This window comes from Paramormyrops kingsleyae, chromosome 19 (assembly GCF_048594095.1).
Source record: "Paramormyrops kingsleyae isolate MSU_618 chromosome 19, PKINGS_0.4, whole genome shotgun sequence".
NCBI classification, from domain to species: Eukaryota; Metazoa; Chordata; class Actinopteri; order Osteoglossiformes; family Mormyridae; genus Paramormyrops; species Paramormyrops kingsleyae.
In genome coordinates, this window is record NC_132815.1 from 17,297,399 (window position 1) to 17,309,506 (window position 12,108).

The following is a 12,108-nucleotide window of genomic DNA, read 5'->3' on the forward strand; positions in this document are numbered from 1 at the left end:
TTGGTTACCAAGTTACTGAAAACAAAGCGATTGTTTTATCATGCGTTGATGACAATTTTCAAGTATTAAGAAAAATAAATACCCTACTATAGGATTTATTTCTTTGGCTGTTTGCAAATCACAGTTAACATTAAGGTAGGCTAATTTTAAATTAAGGAACCTTGACTGACCTTGATCTTGACATTTCAGGCTCTACTCAGGAACCTCATGTATACATTTATGTGCAGGCTAACTGAGTCAAGGAATTGAATTATTATGACCTTAACTGATCCTATGAAAAGTGATACACGATATTCCTCTGTCTTATGGAAATGTTGGAATAAACAACAGGACATTTTGAAATCTCTTTTTAACGGTACAAAGTGTCGTGTGTATATGAATGTAATATGTTTTGTATGTGTGCATGGTATGTTTGGACCTTGAGTCTGCAAATAAATAAGAAAAAAAGGAAAGTTAAGTAAGGAAGTAATTTTCTTTATGAGTTCCTTTCAACACATGATGGTCGACATCTGCAATGAATGTTTGTCCGCATCATGGTGGCGACGCATTCAAGACGCCTTCCCAGCAGTGTATAATGATAACCTTAATATTGCTAAAACAGCTCAGCCAGAGGACCGCTGTAACAAATCACAGCAGCCCCTAAACACCTGTATCGGGTAACCGGGGTAAACAGTCAGCCCGTCTATGTAAAGCGGACGGCTTTAGGACGGGGCGGAGAGGGATGCGCACCGCCGGCTCTCTGTTCCCTTTGCAGGCTATAGAAGTTTCGCCCTTTATTGTAGCGAACAGAATAGAGGGACCTGCCGGGGATGACTTCACTGTCTCCGGGCAACCAAAGCCCCGAGCAACCCCCACCGGGACCTCCTCTCATACTGCCGGAGCTGCCGGTTCTTTGCCCACTACCTAAGGCACAATTTAGAGTCACTTTAAAGCAACTTTAAAGGTGGAATCGCATGCAATAACAACATCTGGAATCTGACAGGTGAGTCCGGGGATTTTTGTTAGAATCAGTCGCAGTTATAACGTTCCTCTAAACAACTTTATGAAGTTTTTTTTATGGAAATGCGATCGCTATATCGACGTTTTATGTTGTCAAATGCCTTCATATAAATTAATATAGATTAGCCTATAAAAAAGAAACACTGTGATCATGGATATAGCCGTTTTATTTGTCCGTCCGGTTGTGTCGCAGAACGGGAAAGCCGCGCTTAAAGCGATTTAAGTTTTATTATTATTTATTTATTTTAAATCTGAACCTCGCTACCGGGCTGTCGGTTTATAATATTAATATCTAGACCTTTTATGCTGATGCTGATCACATGTCGTTTACCCTACTTCGGACTTCAAGGGTTGATTTGCGCCTTCTGTATTGTTGCTCTGCTTTCTCCAGCATTGTCGTGCACTGATACGGTACACTGACATCACGCATGGTTTTTATATTCAGCAGATGATACTTTCCAAAAAGTTTCCAAAAAGAGCGGTACGGATAAACGGCATCTAATGCGCACAATAATATGCACAATAAGCCTACAACATGCCCACAGACTGACAATATTGCACAATAATGTGCTTATTGTGTCACCATAAGCCGGTAGATTTCAACCCATGACCAGCGGCAGTCTGTGCAGGTTTTCCATCCATCTAAGCTCTGTTGAACCAATTTAACAGGCTTTCTCATTACGGCCTTGTCTGTGCTTTTTTTTAATATGATCACGAGCCACTCTTATCAGAAAAAGTGGAAAAAAAATTTTGAAAAGTTTCTAGTATTTTTTCATTTTAACTGGGTACTCGCAGGCTGCACGCTGTGGCTCTGTATTCAGCTTTTATCATAATAAGCATGTGGAAAAGTTACACCTCTAGGTCGAAGGAGCCTGAAGAAGCCCAAAGATGGTGAGAAAAATGAAGACAGCAAACGGCGATGAATGACCTATAGTTACACAGGAGTGGCTGTAAGTTCACAGCAGTCCTGAAGTTAACCCTGAACTGCAGCCATGTTAATCATGTAGGACTATCAACAAATCACTCATTTGTCTTCTTTAATAAACGACATACAGTCAACAGCGACTAATCTTGTTTGTTGTTGCATGAGTGTGTTTCCATTTAAAACACAGCTTTTCAATCAAAGATCAATTTGTGTAGCTTAACAATGCACATGAGTCATCATATGAGAGAATTGAGTATGTAAGGTGGTGCTATATGACTCTATGACAGGAGATTTCTGTGTTATTGCCTTGAAATTAATCCCAAAAGAGAGCAAAGAGAGACCGAGAGTGAGAAGCTCAGAAGACTTTGGCTATCGTCCACTTGGCAGCACGTGGATTACATGTGTGCTGTGAGTTGATTACCATGGTACAGTGCGTCATTGGCTTTCCTGCTATCTACGCCTACCTGAGATGGTGTCTCACCACCGAACGACGAGCGTCTGACACCTACTGATGTCCAGCTCCAAGCCGCTTCAGACCCCTCGCTTAAAAAAATCACTTTAATAAGCAGGGTATTCCTGTGACAAATGAGGACCAGCTTCAGATCACTGGGTTATAGAGCAAAGGGTGTGGTCAGTCATTCTTCTGGGGATATACTGGCTCTTCAAACCACAGCGGCTCATACTTAATGCAGTGGGATATTTTATTGACTTGGTTCCTTATCTCAAAGGTCCAATGACCGCATGCCTCTTTTGGCTTCGTGGTGTGAATCCATTTTCCAAATCAGTGTGTGCTAACTGCTATATAAATAGCCTGACTACATAGGTCATTATCATTCGTTGTCATGGTTCTAATGTACAGGCCTGCATGAGCTGCATGCAAATACATAATGTGAAGGATTCCTTTTGCAAGGCTGGGCTTTGTGTGCTTGTAACGTCTATAGAAATCAAAGGCTTGGAAAGATGTGTACTGGATTCACCAGAATCTCAGATAACCTACCACCTCCCACTCAGGCTATCCAGAGGTTTCGTCCCCTAAATCTTTATAGATTATGCTTCTCAAGTCTTGACCAGGAGAGGGTGCCTCACACACTTTTAACAAAGTTGATTATAGGAATCCGTGAGAGTATGTGTGATAGTGAGAAGCGGCCAGCAGGATTACAGGAAGCGTGTATTGGCTGGTATCTGTGTGGCCGGTTTGGTGACTCTGTGGTAGATCACAGTAAGGGAACTGACTGAAGAGCATGTTTACGGTTAAATGAAATCATAATGGCAGGTATAGAATGCACTTCCACTAGTCACCTGCATGTTTAAATCTATGTAAAGTACCACAAAGTGATCAGATTCACATTCTTTTCATTAGGATGTTGGTCTGATTATGCTTTTGTTAGTAATAATGCTTTTGTTCAGCGCCATGGGGAAAATTCTCTTTTTGCCTACGCCATCTTGCTTTTCATAACACGCACAGACACATATGTAGGTGAGAGCAAGCTTGGCAGTGAAGGACAGCCACCTGCAGTGGCACCCATGGAGCTGGGGCTTAAGGGTCTTACTCCAGGACCCACAGACATGATTATTTCACTCAAGCTGGGCTGGAGCTGGTGACCTTCTGGTCACAGGCACAGTGGCTTAGCCCACTGAGCCACAGATTGAATTGGCTACTTAAAACTGCACAATGCAGTACTTCCTGCTTATAGAATACTTCTACTGAGTCCAAAAATGGAAGATACCACCTGCTTAGTATCAGAAATCCAACAAATACATGTCAATAAATGGCATTTTCTTTAATTAACCACTTAGAACCTAGTAATTATCTGTTATTGGAAGCTGATTCTTTTTTTTTAGCTGTCTTTCAAAGTATGCGCGCCATATATTTTCAAGAAAATAAAGTGGAGAGATGGATCGTGCTCAGTAGAATGGAGCTCACTTATTGAGAAGCACTTCTGAAAACTGAAAGTATTCAAAACTGTCGTGTCTTTGAGGCAGAGGCCATGTAGCAAACCTGTGCTCTATCATAGACCCTGTAATAATTTCCTGGTACCACTGGACTTTTCTGTGAACTTGGTGTTGTGTACATGGTCTTCAGTACACAACACCAAGGCAAGTCCTGGTGTTTTTGAAGAGCACTCCATAAATGTAAATGTTTATCATGTACTAGTGATGGCCAAGTGAAGCTTCATGAATCATTTGTTGTATTTTCTGATCCCACTAGATGGTGCTCTCTGTTCAAAAAAGAGCTCAAAGCATGTCCCAAAGCAAAGTCAGAGCACCATCTAGTGGGGTCAAAAAATATAGTGAATGGTTCATGAAGCTTAATTTGGCTATCAGTATCATTTACCATTTTCTTTCTCAATGGCTTGTTGGCCCAGTCCATTCTCAGTCTTGACTATACTTGTGTTCTTGTGTATCGGTTTTTCGTCATCGTCCACTGCCAAAGACCAGTTCCTACCCCACACACCAGTTCCTAAGTACAGAGACCGGTAAAAATCTGCTCCAAATATCAAGGATACATCGGTTGCATCCTTGCAGCATGAAACCAATCCCATGATTCATTGCACCCCAAGTTTGTTCTTGGAATGCAAGTTAGCAAGCCCGGTCTTGCCAAGACCACAAGTTCAGTCTTTGCATTATCAGATTTGAGATTCATCTCAGGTATGGTATGTTTAATTCCGTGTTTCACAAGAAGTTAAAAGGAAGTTTGAGTGATTGCCATCTTGCTGTCCCAGAATTTGTGAGTTCAGTAACGTACTGGAAATGAGTACCCTGAATGGGTACCAGGAGCGTCAACACTTTTGATTCCATCTGTTGGTATGGGAACCAGTTGATTATGGAGTGCAAAAGTTCCCACTGCGATGCTGAATTATATGATACCGAAATATTATATATCATGAAGTATTCTCTTTCTCAACTGTAAGAATACTTATTCTGTCGTTTGTCTTGTGTGTGTGTTTTTTTTTTACTAATGGTGGACATTTTGGCTTCATTTAGAAGCAAGTGTTGATGTATTAGTGATTAGGAACAGGTTAATGACTGCATGCATGTGTTCTCTGCTGTATGTAGAAACAGTAAGCACCATTTGCTGTACCAGAATGAAAAAGCAGAAGTTACTGTTTAACAGATAAATAGCTTCTATTATGCAATACAGGGTTCAGCGCATAGTTTCTGGACTTTAGGTCCACTGGGATAAAGATACCGTATTTGTGTCATCCATTTCAGAGTTAGAGGAGATGATGGAGGAATTGAAGGAGCAGTGATTCAGTGAAACTATTAGGAAAAGAAGAGGCGGAAAGTTCAGGTCCAGAAAGTACAAATCCAGACCAAGATTTTGTTTCAACCAACCACTTGAGTATAAAGAGTCACAGTCACAGAGTACTGAACTAGTTGGTTGAAACAAAATCTTGGTCTGGATTTGTACTTTCTGGACCTGAACTTTCCACCTCTATATCCTGTACATTTTCATGGTATGTCACCTCATCGCCTCCATCTGCCTTGGTAGAGTAGAAGAATTCTCATTTTGTGGAAATAACTTTGTCAGCACTTGTTCATGTTTCCAAAAGGAGAAATTAGTTTGTTTGGATGTTAATGAATAAAACATAAAAGGTCATGATGTGGATTTCTTTTGATTTTTCCAGGTTTGGCTTTTTTTAGGTCTTAAATGGTGAATTAACCATGGATGCAGTTGCAACACCCCAGTGTGACACAGAGGCTGCAGGTAGACCAGAACTTGCTGGTCCCCATGACGACCACCTCAGGAGTCTAAAGGCACTGACAGAGAAGCTGAGGCTGGAGACCAGGAGGCCCTCCTATCTGGAGTGGAAGGCCCAGCTGGAGACTCAGAATGCCCAGGATCAGCTGGCCCGGGATCAGGGCCAGACCAAGTCAGAGGAGCAGAGGGGAGCTTCTAGGAGATCCAGACGAAGCACCGTAAACTCCAGTTTGGTCCGGGAAGGTCAGCTGCCTCCAGCAAGTCTGAAAGGGTTTGACAACATTGATGAGGCCCTTGAATGGCTCAGGAAGGAACTGGTAAGAGTTTACTGAAGGGTGATGGGGCAGGTATGTTATATGTTATCTGGGTTTTAGGATTAACAAACTTCCTTTTAATTGTGATATACCTGGTAAACTTGGCATGGATGGTTTACTTAATGAAGCTATTGAACACAGCTCAATTATCATCCTCAAGATCCATTGCTTTAGGAGTGCTTGCAGATTTCTAATAGACATACAGTTGTTGCACTTCTATTTGTGACCATAAGCTCACCCAAGCAGCCTTCCTGTTGACAAATACAAGTGTGATAACTGCATGTCACCAGAAAATAGAACAAGCTTCACAAACAATTGATGCGATCAGGGAATCAGCAGTGGCATGGAATTAGCAGAAGCTTATAAGCACAATCGGAGAATCAGCACAAGCTATCAGCACAATCAGAGGATCAGCACAAGCTATCAGCACATTCAGAGGATCAGCACACGCTATCAGTACAATCAGAGGATCAGCACAAGCTATCAGCACAATCAGAGAATCAGCTCAAACACATACATCTGGTGTCTAGTTTCTGCATTTCTTTAGACTTAAAGTGACAGTTACGATCTGTGCAGGAGAGGGCGGCTCTGATTAGCTGCCTCGTTCACACACGTGTCCACTTCCTGTTCACCCACTGACGTGGTCTTTGGCTTTCATTCACGGGCCGTTAAAGCCAGACACGTGAAAAGGGAGCACGTCAGAGGAAAGGCACATTTTCCTGCTGCCTTGCCCATCTCGCCATTGAAGCTGCTTTGCGTGAGGGGTCGGCTGGCACGCGTGCTTGCCGGAGGCTCCTGGGGTGACTGCATCGCTGCCTCTTCCTTCAGTGCTCCCACCATCTTTTCTCTTCCCTTGATCTTAACTTTCCACCCCTGTGTACCATCAATTCAGCATCGCTCTATAGCCACCTGCATCTCTCCCTTCCCTGGGCACTGGCGGCGACAAACTGGACGGTCAGTTTTGTCTTCTGCCAGGTAAAACCTCTGAACAAACAACAACTCTGATCCACCCGAATCCCAGGCCTGGATTCGTAGCACATTTCTGTGGTTGTTCGTCATGGGTAACAGCTCCTTGTTTCCCGTCGGCCATAATATTTCGCTATTAAGATTCATCGATGCCTAAACGGGAAAGCAGGGAACGGGAACAAGAGAAAGTCGCCAGGAAAATAATCCCGCACTATCTTTAGCGTTTCCTAGCATGAGTTGTATAGCCTGTGCAGTCACGCCCTGTCCCCCACTCCGTCTGTGCAGGCAGACATGCGCGCACAGGACCAGCAGCTGGCCCGGCAGCTCATGCGGCTGCGCAGCGACATCAGCAAGCTGAAGATCGAGCAGACGTGCCACCTGCACCGCCGGATGCTCAATGACGCCACCTTGGAGTTGGAGGAGCGTGACGAGCTCTCGGACCTGCTGTGCGACTTCCCCGTCACACCGGGCCTCGGCCTCTCCGCCCCCCTCCGGCTCATCGGCGTCACCAAGATGAACATCAACTCCCGCCGTTTCTCCCTCTGCTAGTGGCCACAGCAGGGGGCAGAGGGGCAGGAGCCAGGCGGATGAATCCCCAACCCACCCGAATTTCATGGACAGACCATGGCGTGAGAATAATTAAAAATTAAAATGACAGACAGTAAAAATCGTTATGCCTTTAGATGCTTTAATCTGCAGTTGATTATACCTGGGACCAAAACCAGTGTGTTAATAGAATTGTTGTTATTGTTATTATCATTACATCCTTTTTCTGTACACTCTTGTCATTTTGTTTTTGTTTCTGTTGTTCTTTATTTTAGTATTATTATTTTATAGAAGGTAGAGGAGCATATACTCCTCATTCATTTATATAATCAGTTGAGGGCTGTAAATTTCCTCCCCCCCCGAGAAGCCAAACCCTAGAGTATATGAAACTCTTCATCGTACTTTACAATGACATTCTTATACCTGTAGAGAAAATGAAGTGCATTCTGGCATCTCTAAGATTTCCACAGTTTCTGTTTCATTTACTTTAGCTTTTAAGGTTTGTTTGACTTTCAGACATTTAGGACCTTTTGTTCTGTAAATAATTACTTTTTGTTTGTTCTGCTGCATAAACTCCTGGCCACATCAAAATCAGGTTTGATGCATTATTGCAATGTATGTACCTATTGAGACCAACGGTGACCATGGTCTAACATCAGTCCATCGCTTGGATAAAAGGTGCATCTGTTCATCTGTCAGTCCCCTTCCTCTTCTCTTGTTCATGTTGAGTTTTTCCACGATACCACAAGACTCATTGCCATGTCCTTCCTGTTGACTTGCCCTTGCTGGAACTGACCACAGGCTAATGCACCACCGATTGATTGATGCCGTGTGATCTGTCAGTTGCATTTTATCTAGATGCCCATTTCCCATGAAGCTCTGGAGTACGGTGCACTGGTCCCAGTGGGGGCGATCCCAACACGCCTTACTTTGCATCCTGTTGGAAAGTTGTTTCTACAAAGACTGTAGCAGTTGTACATGAGATGACATAACTTTTTTTTTAAATTGCAGATAGTTTGGCTTTTGGGCCCTATGAAGCATATCGTATTTGGCCCCCAACTCAGACCAATCCAATTGTTTTCCAAAGTTTTAAGGGGCCCTGGAAATGATTCTAATTGTCTTCCCCTTTACAGCCCCCCTGCAGATAGTGCTGTGGTTTTTTTTTTTAACTTGCTGTGCGAGGAGGTTAAATGTCACATTGTTTCCCAGACAACAGCAAGCTTCCCGCCCAGGTTCAGGCCCGGCTCCATAGGGAGGCTCCAGTCCATCCAACTCACATGCCAGGCAATCACAGAATTTTTTTTTTGACCACTGTGAATAGGAAGGAGGAAAGCAAAACTACATTTTAAGCCTGACTTTGTGAGCTCTCACACAAAAATAACCCCCCTCCCCCTGCAACTGGCCCTTCCAGAGAGATCTGTGGCCCATTCAGTACAAGGAATAGAAATGGATGAGTCAAGCTTCCATTCTCAGAGTCGGTGGGGGCGCACCCGTCTGCGGACTGTTTCTGCAGTGACTTGCAGAAATCAGCTCACTTCCGAAGGGCAGGTCAACGGGGCTGGTTTGGAAATATCACAGACACAAAGGCTAATTCCACATCTCTTTCTGCTGCCAAATACCAGCGAGGGGTGTGGGTTTTAATTGTATGGCTCCCGATTTTATCCTACAATATAAGTGCAGGAAGGCAAACAGGCGTTTGCTGCTCATTTATTCTGTCTGTTGTGCAGCCCTCTAATCCCTGGCATGATGAAGCCGGGAGCAGAAACCATAGATATGAGACAGGCCGCCCTTTCGACGTCTCCCCGTGCAGCCAGAGTTACACTGTATCTGCTCCGCTGAACGATGCCCAACTGGCTCGGCTTCACAGGCATCTCAGCTGGAGAAGATGATACTCTGCTCCTGAGGCCACTGAAGTCGCAGGGCTTCCATTTTTCCCTCTTGGCCCATTTTTCACAGTAATGTCTCGGAAAGGCCAAAAAAATTGAGTCGGTGCTGTTTGACATCATGCCCCCGTACCATGCATGTGTCTGTGTATATGGGTTTAGATGATAGATAGATAGATAGATAGATAGATAGATAGATAGATAGATAGATAGATAGGTGATAGATATATAGATATATAGATAGATAGATAGATGATAGATAGATAGATAGATAGATAGATAGATAGATAGATAGATAGATAGATAGATATAGATGAAGTATTGCACGGAATTCTGTAGTAAATAATATCAACACATCAAACACTGCATTCTGTCAACTCAGATGATAAATACTATGGATTTGTAGTCACAATAAAGCAATCAAAATGATGACGACTGGGTCCGAGCTCTGATGGTTTGTATATCAGTCCCACTATGTGCTCCGACATTATGGAGAACTCATGATGCAGCTCTAGTAAGATGCAAGACATCAGAGTTCAGATCTGATCTCCATTATTTAATAGTAAATATACATACATACATACACATATAAATAAATGGATAGACAGACAGACAGTGGGAGACCCCCTTACTCCCTGGGGATCGTGGTGATAACGGGGGGGACTATTTGTGCCTCCCTGTAGCTGGGCCCCTTTCAGGCACATTGTCTGCCCCCCAGTTCCTCTGGGACACCTCCTGGGAACATAGATACCGCATTTACATCCCATCCCTGGCAAACTGGAGCACGGACCTATGAGAGAGGTACTTTCTCGCATAGGCATGTGGAAATAAGCCGGTCACGTGCACACGCTTCCTGTGTGACCTTCAAGACTGCGTCTTTCATCAACAATCTCCGGGAATTCCTCTGTGGGTGCGATGATTTATGAGTAGCGGTGCGGTAAGGCGATGGCAGTTAGCGTCAAGCTAACCCCTCATTATTACCTGCACCGTGCACCAGGGACATGTGACGTCTGTGCTGTCTGCTGGCAGCAATGAGGATGTTTAGCATTTTAAGCAGAAGAAGTCGATTGTGCAACGTGTGCGGAGATAAATCGATACATTCCTGGTGGCGATGGAGTAGAAAGTATTATCTCTGTCTTTCTTGCACTGTTCTGGTGTCCAGCTTCAGTCGTCATCAGTTCGTCAATCAAGATTTTTTTTTAAATGCTATTTGCAATAGTACAGTCGTGGCTTTTTACTCCATTGCCTTCTTTAAAAGCTCAGAGGGTTATTTTCAACTTTTCCCTGTGCTGGCAGTTTGGGTTTTTGTGTTTTCTACTCCTTGTGGGAAAATCCCTAGACATAGTTTTGCAGTAGCTTCGTTGCAAAAATACTCTGTGTAAAAATGGTAAGATCACCCAGCAGAAGTGGTTTAAAGATGGGTGGATGGATAGATACACACACAAAAAAAACTGAAGCAATTTCTTAGAGTTTAGCTAGTTATAAATCTGCCTTTCATGCATCCAGTCATAGCTGTTGTGTAACATTGTGATTCGTCATGAGCATCTGTAAAGTGGAACAGTATTTGGATATTTATTATTATTTTGCAGTAATACACAGGGATTTTCAGTATGCTTCAGTGTCACCTAGTGCTTAATGCCTGTATTGTTAGAAAATAAGATGCACGACTCAGTAATGAACACATTAAGCCAACCTGAAGTCAGCTCTCTGTGTCAGTGGCTCCCATTCTGTGTTACACACGCGTTTGTGTTCCCTCAAACACAAACCAAGAAATGCTTCTTTTGTGTCAGCATGATTAACTCATTAATAAATCATTTTAATGCATTCTAAAGCATGTTTTGTAACCATCACCATGTGTTCGCACTGATCACTCTAGTGCGTAGTTAATTATTTAATTTGTCCCCTAATTAAGCAGTAATTCCATACCACTCTAAGTCCCCTTCCAGACCGGCTGTGCTGTAGATGCCACAGGACCCCCCAGCCAGCCCCCCTACAGCAGACGCAAGGCGACCTGCGAGTGACTTTAGGGTTCCTGACCTGTCCAAAGCTGCTGCAGAGGGTCGCCATGGTAACAAGTGCCACTCCACATCACTACTGACCGTAGTCACATACTGACCAAACCGCTGCTGGTTCTCTTCATTAAGCCAGCAATACTTTACAACATGAATGGGTGAGGAATTAAGCCTCAAATGCACAGAATTTATTAATCCCGGTGCAGAAAATCTCTCTCTGCTTAACCCATCTTGCTCCCCACTCGACACACAGTGCTGGGTCAGCGCCCTGGGAGCTAGGGGTTAAGGGCCTTGCTCAAGCGCCCACAGGCATGTGACTTGGCTGTCTAGGCCAGGGTTGGAGCCAGCGAGATTCTGGTCATAACCACAGAGGCTTAGCCAGCTATATCACATACTGCTCGAATACAAACATATACATAGCATGCATAAAAGAGGAAGATTAAGGGGCAGTGGTGGTCATAGGGTAGAATGATACGGGCAGACTTCACTTAGTTCCTTTACAATAAATCTACAAAGGCCATATTTCAGTTGAAACATTCCACCAGCAATGTATGCACATTAATGTAGGGGGTTTAAAACCAAACTCCAGTCCTCAAATTAGCCATTAATAAAGTCATCATGCCAGTTGAGGTAAAGACACCCAAAAATGGAACATTTCCTGAGAAGGATCCCCATTGTTCATTGCACACTAGCGGGGCATTTACCAAAATAGACTGGATTACTGGGGTCACCAGGTGGTCATTTAATGTCCCACACCCTT

The 12,108-nt window shown here is 43.6% G+C and overlaps 1 protein-coding gene across 2 annotated transcripts; it reads left to right on the top strand.

The window, feature by feature from the left end:
• The first annotated feature begins 777 nt into the window (after positions 1-777).
• On the top strand, positions 778-8,142 carry fam167ab (family with sequence similarity 167 member Ab). 2 transcript variants are annotated; one of them, XM_023799432.2, is made up of 4 exons: positions 778-982; positions 1,861-1,949; positions 5,554-5,944; positions 7,193-8,142. In XM_023799432.2, exons 3-4 carry the CDS (start codon positions 5,591-5,593, stop codon positions 7,454-7,456), a joined length of 618 nt encoding a protein of 205 aa, XP_023655200.1. In that variant the 5' UTR covers positions 778-982; positions 1,861-1,949; positions 5,554-5,590; the 3' UTR covers positions 7,457-8,142. The 2 variants fall into 2 exon arrangements, with proteins under 2 accessions (XP_023655200.1, XP_023655192.1); XM_023799424.2 differs by lacking the exon at positions 1,861-1,949.
• Positions 8,143-12,108: the final 3,966 nt, after the last annotated feature.